At 42.9% G+C, this 19,965-nt stretch overlaps 2 protein-coding genes across 8 annotated transcripts in view; one reads left to right on the top strand and one right to left on the bottom strand.

The window, feature by feature from the left end:
- ANKRD42 (ankyrin repeat domain 42) overlaps nucleotides 1-19,965 on the top strand; it is a 20,507-nt gene continuing 542 nt past the window's right edge. Inside the window, exons 1-14 of one of the 5 annotated variants that reach the window (XM_039718397.1) lie at nucleotides 1-117; nucleotides 686-794; nucleotides 3,450-3,603; nucleotides 4,032-4,195; nucleotides 5,730-5,837; nucleotides 6,158-6,277; nucleotides 6,845-6,980; nucleotides 9,851-10,051; nucleotides 10,380-10,505; nucleotides 12,196-12,301; nucleotides 12,905-13,080; nucleotides 13,465-13,606; nucleotides 16,315-16,459; nucleotides 17,648-17,767. In XM_039718397.1, coding sequence (XP_039574331.1) covers nucleotides 3,585-3,603; nucleotides 4,032-4,195; nucleotides 5,730-5,837; nucleotides 6,158-6,277; nucleotides 6,845-6,980; nucleotides 9,851-10,051; nucleotides 10,380-10,505; nucleotides 12,196-12,301; nucleotides 12,905-13,080; nucleotides 13,465-13,606; nucleotides 16,315-16,459; nucleotides 17,648-17,767 — 1,563 coding nt within the window. In that variant the 5' untranslated portion in view covers nucleotides 1-117; nucleotides 686-794; nucleotides 3,450-3,584. The other 4 variants (XM_039718400.1, XM_039718399.1, XM_039718401.1 and 1 more) reach the window with 4 other exon arrangements.
- The window catches only part of CCDC90B (coiled-coil domain containing 90B), an 11,082-nt gene continuing 9,701 nt past the window's right edge, over nucleotides 18,585-19,965 (bottom strand). For all 3 annotated transcript variants that reach the window (XM_039718404.1, XM_039718405.1, XM_039718406.1), the window contains one exon: nucleotides 18,585-19,956. In XM_039718404.1, coding sequence (XP_039574338.1) covers nucleotides 19,796-19,956 — 161 coding nt within the window. In that variant the 3' untranslated portion in view covers nucleotides 18,585-19,795. The remainder of the gene's footprint in view (nucleotides 19,957-19,965) is intronic.

Genomic DNA, 19,965 nt, shown 5'->3' on the forward strand with positions numbered 1-19,965 from the left:
CGGGCCCATGGCAACGCCGGGGCGGGCAGCAGCAGCAGCTGGAGGGACCCGCTCCAGGCGACCGCGGCGAGCTGCCGGCCCCTGAGCTGCGAGGGGCGGCTGTGCCCCGCTCGGCCGGTGAGACCGCTCGGCCCCTCCTCCGCCGGCTCCTTCTCCCGGCCCCTCGCCGGCCCGGCCCTGCGGCCGTGCCGAGCTCCCTGGTCTGTGGCACGGGGCTCCGCCGGGATGCACACACAGCGCTGAGGAGGCTCCATAGCCACCAAAGCGCGGGGAAAGGCGGTGTTTGGCGCCGGCCGGCCGGGCCCTCCCCCTGCCCCGGGCCTGGCAGCTCCGCTCCGCCCCGGCGGGACCGGCCGGGACCGGGCGGGTGGGGCCCGCGGCTCCCGCGGCGCCGGGGCTGCCGAAGCCGAGCTCCGGGGGATTGGGTTTGTGTGATACGGAAACATCGCAACACCTAAATTGTGCCTTTCCCTATTCCGAGCCATATCCTTCTCTTAATCTCTTTAAGTGGATTTTGGGCAGACACCGATCTCAAAGGGCTTACTGAATTCTTTCTGCAAAGTTTTCTCCCAGAACATTGAACGAGTGTTTGATAACAGCTTCTGGTAAAAAAAAAAAAAAAAAAAAAACCACTAGAATTATGGAGCCTGCCCTTTTCTTTCAACATCAATGTGTCTTCTTACAGAATTGGTGTTAACAGCTTTTTTCTGAGCTTCAGTCCCAGGCTGCCGCCTTTGTCTCGTGCCAAGAAGCCAGTGCAGCCACCCACCCTTGGCATTTGTCTTCATGCAGTAGTAGGTATCCAGAGGGAGAGGGGAGACAAAATTCCCACCAAAGCGCGGGGAAAGGCGGTGTTTGGCGCCGGCCGGCCGGGCCCTCCCCCTGCCCCGGGCCTGGCAGCTCCGCTCCGCCCCGGCGGGACCGGCCGGGACCGGGCGGGTCGGGCCCGCGGCTCCCGTGGGCCTTGTTGTTTGCTTTTCCTCCGGGTTAAGGGGGAGGAAAAAAAAAAAAAAGTTGCCTTGAACTTGCTGTACCGAAACATTGTGTTAAACACACTAGAACTTTGCTGAGCAGTGTAATCAGCCAGGCCTGCCTGTGATGTTGTGTAATTCAGCTGAAGTCTGTAACCCTCACTTGGTATAATGAGCCATTTCTTCCTTGGGGGAAAATTATGTCATGGTGAAACTGTTCTTCAAAATAACCTAAACAACTCAAACATGAACTAGATGACCTTTTGGGGCCCCTTCCTGCCAGAATTATTCTGTGTTTCTGTGCTGCTGCTGACTGTTTGTACAGTGTTTTGCAGGATGGAGTCCTGGTTTTGAAGTTTTCTCAGCTTTGTGCAGGGCAGTGATGCAGCCTGCCAGGCTGGGGAGGTGGAGGTGGGGTGAGACACAGGACCCAGGGGTGTGTTACAGCATGTACAGGGTGTGCTGCTGTCAGACTGGAGGGCTGGAGCTTCACCCCCCTCCCCTCTCTGTGGCAACCCCAAATCTATTCGAGCTCTACTATCACACTACAGATTACATGAAAAGAGGCACTGATAAACGGCAGAGGATGTTTTTAATCATATCTAGAAATGAATTTTGGTCACAAAACTGAGAGAATTCCTTTTCTTATACACTGATTAGGAAGTATATAAAGAAATAGATGAGCAATGGAGGAAAGAGTTGTAACATTCCACAAATGTATAGGGTATAGGGTAAATCTGTGTAGGATTTTCTCAATTTTATTTATGTACGTGCTGGTGCAAGTGAATGTCTGTTCCTGTAAATGGTAACAGAGGACAGATATTTAGGTAGAGAGTTAAAATTTGGTTCAGTGTAAAACAAAACTTGGATGTTAGAAAAATATGTACAATGGATTGGACGTTGTGCATAGAATTCAGAGCACATTTAAATCATAGGAATATTTCTGGGATGGGAGCATGGGATCTGCACGGCATGGGGTGGGTGAGTGGTCTCCTTTCTGATGGTGCTCAGCTGCTGCAGAGGAGGCTGTAACAGGCAGACATAAAATCTGTCCTGCTGTCACACAGTGCCTGACTCCTGCTTTACCATGGGAAACTTGGTATTCTGCAGACAGAATGTGTTTTCTATAATGAAACGTCCCCCTCCATTAAAATCACAGTAATAACACTAAAAAGATCCTGAAAATGTTTACTAATCTTTTTAAGTTTAGAGGTTTTAAATTTTCTTCAGAAAAGTAGAAAATTTTGGAAAGATGACACTTCTATTGTTTTCTTCAGGAAATTTCTGTGGATGTTTCAATGGGTATTTGTTCTTGTTTCCAGTTGAACACTATAATTTAATATTCTTATTATTCATATATTTTAACCTTGGTAAGCCAATGTCCTCAGTGCTATTTTCTGGCAATCAAATTATACAATTGTGGATTTCTTGAAAAGGAATTTCTGTTATTCTGTGTGGTTTGTTCCAGTTTTTCAATTGCCATTCAAAACAATTTTTGGAAAAAAAAAAAAAAAAAAACAACCAACAAAAAACACTAGAATTATGGAGCCTGCCCTTCTCTTTCAACATCAATGTGTCTTCTTACAGAATTGGTGTTAACAACTTTTTTCTGAGCTTCAGTCCCAGGCTGCCGCCTTTGTCTCGTGCCAAGAAGCCAGTGCAGCCACCCAACCTTGGCATTTGTCTTCATGCAGTAGTAGGTATCCAGAGGGAGAGGGGAGACAAAATTCTTTCTGCTGGTGGGCCTTGTTGTTTGCTTTTCCTCCGGGTTAAGGGGGAGGAAAAAAAAAAAAAAGTTGCCTTGAACTTGCTGTACCGAAACATTGTGTTAAACACACTAGAACTTTGCTGAGCAGTGTAATCAGCCAGGCCTGCCTGTGATGTTGTGTAATTCAGCTGAAGTCTGTAACCCTCACTTGGTATAATGAGCCATTTCTTCCTTGGGGGAAAATTATGTCATGGTGAAACTGTTCTTCAAAATAACCTAAACAACTCAAACATGAACTAGATGACCTTTTGGGGCCCCTTCCTGCCAAAATTATTCTGTGTTTCTGTGCTGCTGCTGCTGACTGTTTGTACAGTGTTCTGCAGGATGGAGTCCTGGTTTTGAAGTTTTCTCGGCTTTGTGCAGGGCAGTGATGCAGCCTGCCAGGCTGGGGAGGTGGAGGTGGGGTGAGACACAGGACCCAGGGGTGTGTTACAGCATGTACAGGGTGTGCTGCTGTCAGACTGGAGGGCTGGAGCTTCACCCCCCTCCCCTCTCTGTGGCAACCCCAAATCTATTCCGAGCTCTACTGTCTACTACAGATTACATGAAAAGAGGCACTGATAAACGGCAGAGGATGTTTTTAATCATATCTAGTGCTTTTTTACAAATATGACAAATACGTCTGTACAATATCTCTTTTATATTCTTTAATATTTTTTACCTCAAATTGTGTAACCATGTTAACTGCTACTACCATTTCTTCTCCACAGGCAGAAGAGCTGAGGCACTAATACGTTGAGACCTTCAGTTTTATGCTTTCTTGACTTGCTAAACAGTAGCCCAATTCTTCAGGACTTCCAGCAGTGTGAAATGTAATCAGAGTGTTGGTGCATTCTGGTACTGGGATGATGACTACTGCAGAAGGTGAATGCTAATTGGTTTAGGTTCCTTTCATATTTGGCTATCTGAAGTTAGCCCCCTTAGCCATTAGATCTACTTACATCTCACATTTCTGTTTACAAGTTTTGTCAAGGTATCAAGATGTTGCAAGGGGTTTGGATATGCAATTCTCATTGTTTCCAGTCTACAAAAAACAACATTATTTCCATGTAGTTAATCAGTGGAAAGGCCTGAAGGGAGAACCCATGTCATTTGATACCATGGCCTGGTGACAGAAGATTTTTTTTTTCTTTTCTCCTACTGCTTCTACATTTAGAGTTTGATTCTGTGCCATGAATGTCAACTCTGATATTTTTTTGATTAATCACACATTCTCTATCTCTTAAATTGCAATGTCTCTTAAGTTGTTGATTTAAGCAGTGGACTAAAGCCCTTTTATTACTCCTCACTAGTTGTCAAGAAGAAGCAAAATTACACTAGTGTGCATGAAGCAGTGAAAGCTGGGGATGTAGAACAGCTTGCATCGATGATAAAAAGTGGAGCCAGTATTAATGAGGTGGATGTAGTTCACAAATTCACACCCTTGCAGTGTGCTGCCCACTCAGGAAGTCTGGAGGTAAAACATTACCTTATTGTATAGCATAGCTGGGCTTTTATATGTCCATATTTCCTTCTGTGGGAGAGGCTGAACAAAACATTGCTTTGATCAGACTAAATCAATAATATTTGCCTGTTTTTTTTATTAAATATATTCACCAAGGGCAGGAGTACAGGATTTTTGATTTTATTTTTTTCTTTCTGAAGACCCAGGAAACTTACCTAATCAACTCTGCTGTATTTTAAGAAATCATTTCGTTTCTTACTCTGAGCAAAATGTGCTTTATGGCCTCCCTTTCAGACTCATGACCTTCTTTTGTCTCTACTGCATTTTTGCCTTCTCTTGAAACACCTAGAAAATCCTGCAGGATGTGTAAAATGTTCTGAAGGTGACTGAAACAGGTGAATAGTGACATGAAACTATGTTCATTCTGCTTACCAATGTCCCATGCCTCATTCTCCATAGAAGTAGTCCTAATACATTTTATTTTAATGAAAATGTTGAATAATGGTAGAGAAATCAGCAGATAATTGCATCAGTATTTTAAACTTCCAGAAGGACTGAACTGCTGTGTTCAGCACAACATTCTTCTTCTTCTTGCAGCCTCCTTGTTCATTGTCCACAGCAATCTAAACTCAAAGCAGCAAGGCCATTTGTGTCCCAAAAGAAAAAACATGAAGTTCTTGCTAGACTCAAGAATTGCTAAGTGCAGAGCTGCTTCTGGAATGTAGAGACACTGTCAAGAAAATGCTAATCATCATGTCAGCCCCAAAATCAGATTGCTTACCTACCCTTTCTGCCTCTAAAAGTTCTGCCATTTTCATTTGACTCTCCTACTTTGCAATCAGTCTGTTAGACTTTATTGAATTATCTGTCATCTGTTTGTCACTAAGCTCCTTGGCAGAAATAGTGGAGGAAAATAAAGATAATAAAGAAAGAAGATAATAAATAATAATAATATATAATAAAAAGTTCTAACTGTTCCTCTAGCTGTCTTTGGATAGTTCATAAAGCTTGCCATTGCAAGCAATGATATGCTGGAAAAAGATGAATAAAACAAAACTAGGCCATGGAAGGATGAGAAGAGAGATGGGATTACATATGCCTAAGAAGCCTAATAAATTAAATGAGGCTTTAAATTTAGACTTGATTTTTTCCTGCCAATAATTTTAGCTGGAATTCATGTGAGCATGTTTGCATTGTTTTTTCCAGTGCTTTTACCTCATGCCATATGAATACTCTCACAGATTACATTTTAAATCTGGAAGAGTAAAATGTTAAAGTCATACTGTAACATTGATGCTAGGATCTGAATTAGTAGGTTATTTGCACATTTTGTACCCTTGGGTGAATCCTGGAAAGTATAACTTACCCATAACATCCTAATGCACAAATTCCCGTTTAAGGCATGCTCTGAGGTCTCCTATTTCCATAAGGAAGTATTCCAACACTGTTTTGAAATGTAACTTTGCTGGATAAATTCTAGTTGAAACGTGCCTCAGAGACACGATGGGAGTAGTTAAATAAAAAGCCCTTTGTTTTTGTTGAGCAGTGCCTTCAGTGGCTGCTCTGGCATGGAGCTGACACCGCACGCGTGACTGTGAGAGGCTGGACAGCGGCTCACCTGGCGGCCATCCGAGGGCAGGATGCCTGCATGCAGGTACTGCAAATCCCCACTCGCCAGCAAAACTTAGTAGGGCAGACCTTAATACTGGACAAATTCATTATGAAGATCAGCTGAGGGAGCCCCTCAGGGAGCGATGAGTAGCTCATCTTGATGTCTTGACAAGTCAAATTAAGTTAGTCATTCTCAAAGCAGAGCACTCATTTGCGCTGTCTGTGCAAACAGATCTGTTTTGTGCAATACCAGACCCCTGAGGTCAGCCCGGAGTTATCCTGCTGGCCATCACAAACCATCCTTCTGGGAAATGTTTGCTTTTTCAGCTTGTGAAATGAACGTGTGCTCTGCATTTCTTTCAGGCCCTGTTACTGAGCGGAGCGGACGCAGCAGCGCGGGACGAGCGCGGGTGCGCGGCCTCGCACCTGGCCGCAGCCCACGGGCACTCGAACACGCTGCAGACGCTGCTGCGCTCGGGCGCGGTGAGGCTGACTCCTGCCGGCACTCCCTCCTTAAACTGACACTTAGGGCTGTGGATTAATTACTGCGGGGGGATTTATTCCGTGGGTAAATCCCCGGTTTTTTAGGTTGTGATGTACATTTAGGGACGTGATAAAAAAATGTAGAGAGAATCAATGATGTGAGTAAATCACCTTCCGCTGAGGATGCCATTAAATGAGCATCAGGTACTGGGGTGATGGTAATTTTTTGCAGTTCTAAGCATCTTCTATAGTAAAGGAGACATAAACTTAAAAAAAAGGAAAATTAGTCCTGATGCGTATTTAAGGAATAATGACCAATGCAGGTCATTATGATGATAAAAACATGTCTGAAAATGCACCTTTTCTAAGTGTATTAAGTAAAAGCAAGAATCTGTGAAAAGTGCCTGTCTTGAAACTGGAACTGCATATAATACATGAACATTGGAAAATGTTATTTGGTTTGATTTAAAGAATTTAACACAATGAACAGCAGATTGCTATATATAAAATTTGTCTTGTGTCTTAGGATTCAGAAGTGAATGAATTAACCTGCTACTTTCATTTTAGGATGTAAATGTTTCAGACAGGAATGACTGGAAACCTGTTCATTATGCTGCTTTTCACGGTCGCTTGGGGTGTTTGCAGCTTCTTGTTCGATGGGGAGCGTGTGTAGATGATGTGGATAACAATGGAAACCTTCCAGGTATATCAGGATAAATCACATGTTTTAAAGCCTTTTGTTTACAGTTGTTGTGAAATGTGATGATTGAGCAAATTATAACTAATGCACAGCAGCACATTTGCTATTTGATGCCATGCAATCCACATAGATAGTCCATTTTTCTAATGATGGGAGGATTTACAAAATCCAAAGTGTTTCTCTGTTGGTGACAGTATCCCATTCACTTCCTGCTGCTGCTGGCAAAGTTGAGAGCTCTCAAATGCTGGGATGTGGTGCAGGCTGAGCCTGACTGGGAGCTGGTGAGCAGCATCTCCTGTGTGTGTGTGTGTGTGATGGAGCTCGTGTGCCAGTGGAGGTCGCAGGAGAAGCACAGGTGGAGGGGGAGGCAGTTTCAGCTGCTATGTGCTACTTTTTGACTTGGTGCCAATGTGACGAGGCTCTGGTGTGTTTGCATGCAAGTTTTTGTATCCCACTGTTTCTTAACTGATTTTGTAAAACAGTTGTTTTTATTTTCCTGTGATTTCTTCATCTTGATTTCTGGAATACTGCTTTTTCTGGATTATCTGTAATTTCTTTTCATAATTATCAGTGTATTCACTTCAGCATAAAAATGTGCCAGTGATTGTTCCTTGCTTTTTGTATTTTCTCCAGTATCCCTCTCCCTAACATACCACTGCCTCAATATCCGCTGTAAGTTCAATGGATTGTTTCTGTCTTGAGTTCTCCTTGCATACTTTGCCTTTTAGCATTTTCCTTCTAATAGTTTGTCACATTATTTGTTCCAAAGAGCATATGTTTTTCTCTATAACTTGTACAGAGTTATCTTTAAAAATCCTTTCTTAAAATCTTTTACCCTCTACTAAGGACTACTTACCTAGGAAACAGATAGCCATGCTGTGTTTTGCAAACCTGGGTCTTGTTAAAGGATGTGAGGCTCCTGCATCCCAGCAGGAGATGTGGTGCATTAGCAATAAGGGGTCAGGATGTGAGGCACCCTGGGGGCAGCATGGAAGGCAGCTTTATTTGCATTTGGGAACACTTCCCTGATAACAGACATCTGTGGAGAGAAAGCAGATGCCAGCGCAGTTCTACTTAAATGCTCTGTATAAAATGGTTAGTAAAAAACTGCTTTTGTTGTGTTTTGGCATCTACAGAAGTTTGATCTTCCAACCTTTGATCTGTTTCATTTGATCATATTATCTTCCAAAGGAAAGAGGATATTTTGGAACATGGCTAGTAACAGATTAGTCGAAGTACTGTGCAAACCAGCTTGTTGTCTGCTTGTGTAACAGAAGTGAATTTAAATTATGTTTACACACTTCAGCTTCAAGATTAGCTGAACTGTGCAATAATTTTTCCTAAGAGAATACTGGAAGAAATTATTTGAGGTTGCAGTGCCAGGCACCTGAAACTTAAAAACTGGCTGCATCTTTTGTATATGTGTGTTACTGCAAGGAGGTTTAGCTATCTTTGCTAATTTCCTTGCCAATATTTTGGAAGAAAAAAAAAAAGTGTCTCATTTGATGAGCACAGAATGGGCTGTGCTTATTAACTGAACATTTCAATTTGCTTTCTCTCTGTATTCATTTTTGGGCCACGTCTATGCTTCTTTTATTGCTCACTAGTCAAACCTATTCTAAATATTTTTCACAAACACAATATTTTGGCTTGTAGCTTTGAGAAGAGTGAATATTGTTAGTCTGATTTTATAAAAGTCAAGATGAAGCACAGAGAATTTGGGACACCAACAGATTTTAGGTATCTGAAAATGGATTTGTGAAGGTTGAGTCAGTTTTTCACTAGCTGACTTACCTTTAGCACGGTACCCTTCTTTTCCCTTCTCCCTGAGAACCTAACTCACTGACTAAAATTCAGACAATGGCAAAAACTGCCCTTATTTCAGTGAAGCTCAGATTTTAAACAATCACCTGTGCAGGGGTATTGTCATCTTGCTGTAAAACCATTGTCCATAATCTTGTAGAGCAAATATGCTCTGGAAAGCTGTGGATGATTTGGTTTGCTATATATGGTTTGGTTTGCTTGTGTATGCCAAAAATGAATTGACGTGGGTTTTTTGGGCCCTGTGTACATTGTTTGTTGATTATGAAGGTAGTGAGATTCTTAACTGGAGAAATGAATCCTTTTGCCTCTAGAACATCAGCCAGCTGCTATAGAGCATTTTCATGGAGCGAGAGATCATAACAAGCATTTATTTGGCAAGTTCTTCTCATTTAATGGGATTAGAGGTTATTACTTATGTCAAATGAGTTGGCATGTGTTTGGTACCTCTTATGTTGTTATAGGCCCAGCACTGTAGCATTATTAAATAAGTAAACCTCTGCATAGCCTAAAGGTCAGGTGAGGAATGTACCTTCAAATATTTTGTCCAGTAAAGCACCTATCAGTGTCCTCATTTTATGGGTGGGGTAACCGAGGGTGTGATGCAGCTTCTTTGTGGTGGCACAGTAGAGCCTAAGGCAGAAATGGCCTTAGCTCCTAATCAAGGACAGTGCTTGCTGTCCCCCTGTAAGGAGTATCTCTGGGACAGCAGGGAGATCCACGTTCCTGGGGAAGTGAGGCCCCAGCAGTGCACTCTGGGCTAGGCCTCAGTGCTCTGTTGGGAGTCTGTTTTGTCTCCTGCAGTCAGCTCCACCAGGGAATCATCCTTGCAGATCCCATCCTTGGCAGCTTTCCCTCCTTTGCCTAGAGCTGAACTGTGTCCTGGGTGGGAGCTGAACATCCACAGTTCAGCTGAGGCTGCTCTTCCCCTTGTGCAGTGTTGGATGGCTCACGTGCTGGTAGATGAACCAGCTCTAACCCTGGTGGGAGCATTGCTTTCTCAGTGGGCAGCAGGCTCAGCTCTAGCACCCTTTGTTTCATTTGTGCTGCAGCACATCTGGCAGCAGTGGAAGGACACTTGCATTGCTTTAAGTTCTTGGTCAGGAAAATGGCCAGCGTTACACACGCTCTGAAAGCCAGGAATGACCATGGAGAGACTCCAAGAGACTTGGCTGAACGGTTCTACAAAGATAATATTCTGCAATATATTGATGGTGTGGAAAAAGAGGAGGAAGATCCAGAGAGACAGGAAGGTGAGTATGGATCAAGATACACTTCAAAAAGGCATTGTGTGTAATTCTGCAGAAGCACACAAAGGTGTATTTGTTATTTCAGGTCAGTGAAATTAATCTCTTAACTATATGAGATGCCTGTAGCCATAACTAAGACATATTTAGTGAAGTGTCTGGTGAGCACTGCTGGTTACACAGCTGCATTTCAGCTAATTAAGGAGCATTATCCTTGCTACCTCTGAAGTGTCCATACATAAGTTGCTATGAGAGGTGAGCTGTGAGACAAACACCAGCATATTCAGTAGAACTGCTGGCATCTGCTTGGAAACATGTGCCTTTTTATTTTCAGTTTTAGCTTTCCCAGGTCATGATGCTGCTTTCAACGGGGACTTACTGGTGGTTAGAAAACTAGTGAGAAGTGGAGTAATCAACATTAATGAGCGGGACGATAAGGGATCCACTCTCCTGCACAAAGGTCAGTAAATATAATCTGTTTCAGCTTGTTACTCTTTGTTGCTGATTCATTTACTTTGTTTTTCAAGTGACTGCTTATCAGGTAAATGTAATGAAAAACAGCATCTTATTTCTTGAAGCTTGGAAAGGCATCCCCAAACCCCGTATTTTGTAATGCATGTGTGCATGGGTCACTTTGAAAACAATACAACCAAGCTCAAGGCAAGGAAAAAGAGCTTACAATGAAGAGAAATCAGCAATTAAATGGAAAACTAAGTAGCTCTGACATTTATTTACTATTTGTATATTGATATCATGTCAGGTTTGTTGGAGTTAATCCTGATTTTCAGTGATGGAGAAAGAACAGATCAAGCACATGAATCCCAGCTTTGAGTGATAAGCAAGGCTATATTCTAGCTGTAAAAGTTTTTAATTTTCACTTTATTTAATGTAACTAAGTAGTTCTGATTTTTTTTTTTTTAATCAGGCAAGATGTGGCTTTTAGAAATATCTGTCTGGCTAAGTATAAGAATGATCTGTATTGTGGCCTGGGACTTTATTTCCTGAACACATCAGTACTGTGGGGATCTGTTGTAAAAACTACAACAAAGTAATTTGGTAGGAGGCTGTGAAGAAAGGTAAACTGCTGGTTGACACTTTGACATGTAGTGTACTGCTTGCATTACAGAAAAAATGGTTGGTTTTTTTGTGTTTGGGGTTTCACAGTATTGTCTGAAAGAAGAAACAAAAGATGAAAGAAAGAGGGAAGCATTTTTGTAATATGCTTTTAGCAAATTTCCTACATTTCTTTTTGACTAGATATATAGTAGAATTTTTTTTAAAAACCCCATAATTGAAGTTCTTATTAAAATAACTGATATGTAGCTATTTTAAAATCCCACTTTCTTTTCTTGGAATGATGCTGACCTACAGTTGTTTCATCCCCAGTGTTTCCATGCTGATGTTGTAACTTCATTTCTGTATCTCAGTAAGAAAACAAGTATAAAAACTATCCAACAGGGAGAGCTGTCAACAAATGAATTTATTCTTCCTTGAGAAAATCAACATACAATTTCGTCTAGACTTGTCAAATACCATCTTCCATAAGTGAGACATTGTTCCTGGCACCACGTGGTGGGAGCAGTGGCCATGGCACATCATATGAGTAGGGTTGTGCTAGGATGCTGCTGAGAGGTGCTGCCTTGAGTGTCTGCCCCAAGAAATGCTGTACCTTCAGCTCCAGCACAAAGCCCTGCTTCTCTCTCCTGAGACAGCAGTACACACCCCACAGGCTGGGGCTGCCAGCTGTGTGTGACCCCTGCGAGCCCAAAGCCAGCGAGAGGTGACAGCGCTTGGCTGCCAAACTGTGGCATGCAGGCCTTTCTTACTGGGACAGCAGATTTTTGTGTGTCTTGTGCTCTGTACATGAGACTGGGAAAGTTTAGTTTAGCTTGTGTTCAGCAAGAGCTGCCAATACATTTCCAGAACTAGAAAGAGCCACCAACCACACTGCATGCTCTTCCCCCAAATTCTGTGTACCCAAGTGATTGTCAGCATCTTGACACAGAGGTTCCTCTGGAAATAGTATCTCCCTTGTAGTGTCTTAGTGAACCCAATCTCTGACATGTCAAAAAATGGCAAGAGGAGGACGTTTTAGGTTTGAAACACTTCAGTTGTATATAATTGACTTGTGTATGCCTTCCTTCTCTTAGCTGCTGAACAGGGGCATGTCCATTGCTTACAGTGGTTGGTTGAAATGGGAGCTGACTGTGACATTACAAATGATGCTGGAGAGACTCCAAAGGATGTAGCCAAGAGGTAGTAGTACATATCCTGTAGCTCTGACACTTATTTACTTACTATTTTAGTATCAATATCATGTCAGCTTTGTTGGAATTAATCCTGATTTTCGGTGACGGAGAAAAAACAGATCAAGCCTATGAATTCCAGCTCTGAGTGATAAGAAAGGCTGTATTGTAGCTATAATATTGTAACTACAAAAGGTTTTAATTTTCACTTAATGTAATTTTATTTTTAGTGAGGTCAGACACAAAAGAGGAAAACTAGCTCATTTGCCAGCGGACAGTTTTGAGCCTGTATGTTCACAGTTTGCTGTCCAAACTCTGAGAAGTAGCAGAGGCCAGCTGATTTTTGCATTAATAAAAATAATGCAGATTCTGATGAGATTCAATTAAAAAACCCTGCAAAGGAAAGAGATGCCTCTGATGTAGGAGCCATTGCCATAAGATTCCATCGAGGCAGAGCTCATGCCATAAGAATACTACAAAAAGTAGATAGATAGTTGTAGTGTGTGTACAGTGCTTCCTTTAGTCCTGAAACCTCTCTGATAAATGGGAACATGAGCAGTTTGAGAGTTTCTACCACACATGTTTTTCCAGATTTTAACTGTTCTCTGTGCAGATTTGGCCATCTGGTAGCTGTGGAACTTCTGACACCAAGAACTGGAAACAGTAACTCTAGTGATGAAGAACTAGATGCAAACAACATCAAGTTTTTTGAAACACATGGTGTAGAAGGGAGTACAGATAGCAAAGAGGATTTAACCCTGGATAAAGCAGAGAAAATGAATGCACGCAGTAAGCACTCTATTTCCATCATTCCTTGTTTGCAAAAGTTGTTATCAAGACGTTATAGCCCTAACTAGGACAGACCCAGCCAACTGCTCTGATCTTTTTGTTATGAGATGGTTGACAGGATGTCTGTAATACTGAGCATTGAAACAAATTATGGAATATTAGAAAACAAGCAGAAGGCAATTAGATCATAATTGTCACACCATTTTAATCCATGTTGGTGCAACAGTGTTGGATTGCTATTTGTTTTTGACATCTGCTTGCTGTGTGGGTGTCAGGTGTAGCTCAAGGTTTGCTGAGCAGTCTGATTTCTGCTCTTATGTTTGTGAGACTATTTTCCAGACTATTGGATTTCAGCATAACTGTCTTCTTGCATTTTACCTGGAGAACTCTGTCTTACAGTAAGGGCCTATCACAAGATTAAAGAACTTCAGAGACTTCTAGAAATTGCCTACAACAACTACAGACAGCTGGGGGGAATAACTGAAGAGGAGAGGAAGATGAGAAAAGAAGAAAGGAAAGCTGAGAAGTAAGGTCATTCTGCCCTGCTAATGTTTAACTCTGTGGGGCCCATTTTAAATCCTCCTTTAAAGCTGATTTACACTCAAATTTGCATTTGGCCGTTCTGTCTTTTCCACTTACCAACTTCAACCAGCCCAAAAGAAATGAACTGCAGCAATTTGTCTGGCCAATTCCAAATTTCTACCACCAGGATCAGCTCCACAACACAAGTGCTCGATAGGTCCATGATTCTTGTGCAAGGTCATCTCTTCAGTGTTCAGGTTTTTCTGCAGATGTGTGCAGTAGGTCTGATAGCTTCTGGCTGCTTTATTTCCTCTGAGGATGCCAAAGACATGCATGCCCTCCGGAAAATCTGAAAATAGGCAAAAATGTTAGCATGGCTTGGATGGAAGTGCATATACAGCAGAGAATATTCAGTGACCTGCTAACATTTCTGTTCATTGGCAATATATTTCTGTGCTCAAGAAAGGATTAGCTTGTATCCAGTCTATGGGGAAAAAACAACTATCAGCAAACCTGGCCTTGCATGTGAAGCATTGTTCATAAGATCTAATTCTCAAGGTGTCCATTAAATCAAATGGTTCTGTTAGGTTGGTCAGGTGATTTGATGGACAGACTCTACATTTTAAAGAAAAGTCTATCAGAGATTTAGAGATTTAACAATACTGCAGCCTCTGGTCAGGTGATTTGACGGACAGACTACATTTTAAAGAAAAGTCTATCAGAGATTTAGAGATTTAACAATACTGCAGCCTCCAAAGACAGGCCTGTCTCCACGTCTGCCTGTCAAAGATTTGGCTGCCCTCTGTTCTCAGTCTCTGTAGATAACCACCTCCATCATGTGTTAGGGCCAACCCAAACCACTGTTTTTCTCTGGCCACTGAGAGGAGACTGTCTGCGGGGCTTATATGCCATGAAGAAGACAGGAGATTTAGCAATCTGTGTGGATCTGAAGCAGACAGTAGGTGTCACAGATTGCAACTAAGTACTTTGTTTTAAAGCCATATCTGAGCCTGGTCAGGATTTCATCTGTTTCATCTGGTTCCAGGTCACTCTTTGACTCAGCTTATGACGACAGTCCATCTTTCTCAACTTGATATGTATACAATAGGTAACAGACACAGCTGTCCAAGTTAGTTATCAGGAGCTCCTTTTTCAGCTTCTTGGAGAAGTGTAGACACTTCCAGGGCATAATTAAACATATACTTCAGGATGAGATTCATCACTTCTAGAAGTGTCCTTCCTGGTTTCAGAGGAGAGTGATCAGCTTAAGTGTTGATGCTCACATTAAAAGGTCAGAACAATCTTGTTTTAATGATGGAAAAGTCATTGTTGACTAATGACAGACAGGGAAGTTCATTTTGGATAGAGCAGCTGCTCAAAAACTAACAATGTCTATTAGAAGATTCTGCTGGGGTTCTAAGTGGTGTTGCTTTCTGTGGCATGTGTGGCTATACTAGAAAAACTGTGAGGTTCTCTGAAGGATTTCCTGTACCTGTGAAGGCTAGAAAGCATCCCTAGCCCCAAACTCTTCTTTTGAAAAGAAATGGGGCTTCTCAGAATACCTGCCTACCCTTCTCAGGGTACCATCTGTAGATACAAGCATCCCAAGGTGCTTGTATCACAGGCCAGAAAACCTCATTATCGATAAAATGCTTAATGACAACACCGTTTTGTTAGATGAAAAGCAAGAGTTGCCACTTGGGAAGGCCACTGTAGAGCAGATTTTGAAGATTTCTGCTTTAGTCCAGGTTTTTTTGGCTGTAAGAGGCCTGGTGTGAATCACTTCACAGTGCTTTAACCAGGGTTCATTGCAGGAAATTGTCACCATGGGTGTGCCACACAGTTTGGGAGTCGTGCCTCTTTAATTGGAAGCATGGAAGAAATCAGCTGTCCCCTGAGCACAGGCCATTCTTGCAGTGCCAGTAAGGATGATTGGTAGCTCAAAGGGCCTGATTCAGGAATTCCTTACTCTGAGAAACAGGGAAATATGGAAACATGGTAGGTCTTGCTGAGAGCCTTCCTCCTGTGCTGTTTGAATGCATAGGGCAGATATCTCCCCTTTCCTTTTACTGAGCTTCCATCCTTGTAGCTGTGATAATTCATCCTGATATATGAGAAAGCCAGCTCAACTCCAGAGACTCAGTTTATGTGTGAATTATGTGTCAGCTAAACAGTTCCAGGAATCTCAAATAATTTAGGAGCCCTTGAGGGTGTGACCAGTGAGATCTTGTGCAACTGTGTATAAGCCAGTCATGCAAGCTGAGATCTGAGCATTCCTCATCCGTGCCTAAGCCAATCAGTAGGAAGGATATAGAAGCACCAGATGTGAATGAGAAGGCTGCCCCTGACCTTTCCAGAATGCTGCCGGCTTTGTGCTTTTTCTCTGTTTCATAAGAACTTGGTTGCTGCTTGGGCACTTCTCCCTCCCCCGCAGCTGGAGCCTGGCCCGGGCAGCGCGGCGCGGGCTCGGTGTGCGGGCAGAGGGCTCCACCTCGCGGTCCCATCGCTGAGCACCGCTGGCAGCCGAGGAAGGAAAGCTGCTGTCAGCGCTGTCACCAAGGGTCCGCAGCCTGAGCACAGCTGCCGGGAGGCGTGCTGCGCTGCTTTCTGCGTGACTGACCCGTTCCCTGGCAAAGGCACTGCGCCACGTGGAGCAGCCGGGGCAGGTTTGGATGTACTTCATGCTCTGCTTGCCTCTTTTGCTTTTGGCAGGGCTGTGAGGGAGCTGGAGGCCCAGCTGGAATATGAGCGAGTCAGGCGGGAGAAGCTGGAGAGCCAGCTGGATGATTACCGTGCTGAGATAAACCAGCTCCGAGAGGGCAGGGGCAAAACCAGCACCGCCTCTGCTGCCTCCGAGGTGAGTGCCACCCCAGCTCCCCGGGCGTGGCACAGAGGCCCCTGCCTGTTGCTTGTGTGTGTTTGCTCCCTCTATTAGAGGGCACAGTCTAGAGAAAATATGCTACAGCTTTCAGCTCGGCATGCTGAAGTGAGCAGGAGCCCTCGTCTGGCCTTGACAGTGTCTCTGCTGTGAAAGAGTATCGGTTTCTTTCCCTGAGAAACCCTGGCAGAGAAGCACTGCTATTCTTCATCTTAATAGTCACCTAAGGAGTGGGCTGATCCCGAGTACTTCCATACTGCATATCCAGTGACTGGCAGTTTCCCTTGGCTGACACCTGGTGTCTGAGATTCAAATGGTGCTTCAGGGGAGGTGTCGTCACCACTTAAAGGGCTACCCAGCCTGCACAGGTGTAGAGATCGCTACCATGGGTCCCCAGAGGGGGACAAGTTCACTAACAGGGACTTGATCCATGTCACAGTGTCTGGAGTCAGTCAAGCATACTGAATGAGAGCCCAAGATCTCATAGAAAATTCATGGAGGGTATTCAGTCTGTTTGGGAAAGGAACAGTATGTGCAGCACTAGAAGTTCTCAGACAGAGGTTTTATTTTGAATTAAAAATTAAGCTCCTTTTGTATGATAGAGACATAAGAGGAAAGACGACACCAACTGCAAGCAGCCAGTAGGTGATGTTTCTAATGTTTTACTTTTCACCTGTATAATAGATGGCAATAGATGATGGTGCTTCTATACTTTCAGAGCATTTTTATTTCCCAGACTATTTTCCACCTTTTCAGTCAATTGCCTCTGCAGTCCCTTGTTTTTGTGCTTCTTGGTGGAATCTCAGGCTCTGAGTGCTAGGTGCCACAGCTGTATTTCAGAGAGGCCAGCTGCACTTTTTCAAGGATGTTTCTGCTTCTCACCCTTGTGATTGCCAGGCTGGCAAACATTTTCTTTGTCAGTATTTTTCATTAGGCAGGGTTTTTTTGGTAATTTTCCCCTTCTAGCCAAGCAGCCTTTCTGGCTGAGTGATTTCTACAGCCAGGGGACCTTCAAGTCTCACACTGCTGTGCTGCCATCCCATGCCCCAAGACTGTGCTCTGCCCTCAGCTTCAGTCTGAACACAGTACTCTGTGGTTACTCCCAGATGTAATTTTCACATCCTTCCAGTGGTTCCTGTTTAATGGCTGCAGTATTCTTTGTTTCAGGAAGCTGAGACAATGACCAAGTCTTGCAAAGATGAAGATAAAGAAGCAGTCAGCCTGCAGCCCAAGAGGAGTGTGACTAGACCCAGGAACGAACCTCAGAGGAGGGGCAGCAGACTGGAGGTACAAAAGCAATATTCCAGATAATGCCAAGTGTTTGCTCAGCCCAGCCCTAAAGATGAGCTGTGGGTCTCTACCCTACCTTGTACTGAATGGTTTTTAGTTCTCTGGCCTAAAAACAAGAAAGTCACAGGCCTCATAATTCTGAGGAATGTATCTGCATTCACTGGTCTATTTTGTACTGCCACCTTAAGATGGAAAAAGTGCACATCACCTCCTGGCATATTCAGTGTGGAAGCTGAATAGCGGATGGGAGAACTACTCAGCTGCAGAGAGGTGCCAGGCCCCTTAATTTTCATCTTTAGGCATTCCTAAATGCAGGAAGTGACTCCTTTGTGAGGTGCCAGATGAACTGCAGCAATCAGTCTCCAACTCAGGGCTGAAGGGTTTACTAAGCTAGGGAGCAACTTGTGGTTAGAAAGGGCAACCCTGACCCTGACCTCTCCTCCATACCTAAAAATCATTTCATGACTACACAGCTTTTCTGTCAGCTGTGTGCTATCGTGAAATGATTTTCCCTCTGGAACCCTCATTTTGAGACTTAGAAGATAATTATTTTAGTGTGTCAGGCCTGATCTGTCCTCTCCTTAGTACTAAAGAAAACTTAATCTCTGAGAATTTCAAAGATACTAAAAAATAAAAATCCATGTTTTTGTGTGCACCATGAAGGAGGCATGCTGACTTAACAGCATATGCCTTGCATCAAGAGCCTGCTTCAGGGTGTGAAAGGGTGGTGGTGACAAGCTGCACCAGATCAGCTATTTCCTGCATCACCATTGGTGCTAAACTTTCATGCAGAAATTCTTAGTCAGACAGCAAATATAAGAAATTAATTTTATTTTTTTGAAGTAAGATGATAAATAATTTAATGCAGGGAATATAAGAATTGGCAGAATACCAGAATTTCAACTGTAAACAGAATAAAACAGCAATAAAAAAAAATTGCCAGTACTCAGTACTACAATAGTCCTTAGCCCATAAAAGGCCTATTCTTACTTCAAAGTTAATCTAGAAAAACTTAAAAAAATTATTATACTAAAAGAATCAAACCAAGCATATGCATTTGTACTCAATAAGATGGAACTGCTTCACTTTTGGAAGGCATCCACTTGTGTTGCAACTCTGCAACAGGAGCTGTCAAGTCCTTGCAGAAGGCAGTGGTCACGAAGGTCAGTGTGTCCCAAAGGGTTACAAAAGAGCCTGGAGGAGGATCACCACCACCACCCTGGCACCACTGAGATTCTGAGTATTTCCATTTTAAAAGCCAGATACTATGCCCAGAAAATATGTGCAGGTTTCTTGGAAATACTCTGCACTACTTGAGGGGGGAGGTTAAGAGCACTTATCTGCCCCAGGGCTCCATACAGCTGCTGGGAGTGGAGGCATTTCCCCTTGGAAAGGCAAAGACAGAGAAGTTTTCCTTTTCTTTGCACCTCTGGGCTTACAAAAATTGCAGGAGATACTAACAAAAATCTATAGAGACATTTTGTACATGAGATTTTGAATTAATGCAAATCAGTTTTCAAGGACAAAAAAAAAAGGGTGGTTTAGTAAAGGCCGTAAAGGCCCTGGAGTGTGTTTTTACATATGTAGATACGTGATTAGGGTTTCAATTCAAAACACCAAATGGTTTCGATTAAAAAACCCAAAGCTTCAATTCATCAAAAATTGAGGAACAGATTGGCAGCAAAATCCTGAACCTATGTTCAAGATTAATTTACTTGGGTCAGATTAGGTAGGTTGAAGTCTGGTATTAGCATCCCCATACTGGGAACTCTAATTTGGAAATTGTATTCCCATTTCTAGAGTATATAAAATGTTTAATATTTTCATTTTGAAAGGAGCTGAGAGTGAGAATTTTCCAGAAAAAAAAAATTAATTCTAAAAGATATCAGGAAATTTTCTGGTATAGCATAAGAAACACTTTGAAATAAATACAGTATTGAATAGCAGACAATGAAATATTACTATTTGGCTACTTCCCCCCAGTTACTTTGATCTTTAGTGTTACATATTCAGAAAGCATTTTTATTATACAGTTAGAATATCAAAACCAAAAGGTGCCAAGGTTATCGTCCAAGTGGTGTTGCTTGGGTGGCCTTTTCTGTCTGTATTTAGTGCAGTCATTCCATGTAGATCTATTTCCAGAACCTGTAAAACCCCAGTGCTATTGCTAGGCAAGTGAACCGAAGCTGTTAAAA

This window comes from Passer montanus, unplaced genomic scaffold, assembly GCF_014805655.1.
Source record: "Passer montanus isolate IOZ18808 unplaced genomic scaffold, ASM1480565v1 scaffold4, whole genome shotgun sequence".
Lineage (NCBI taxonomy): Eukaryota > Metazoa > Chordata > Aves > Passeriformes > Passeridae > Passer > Passer montanus.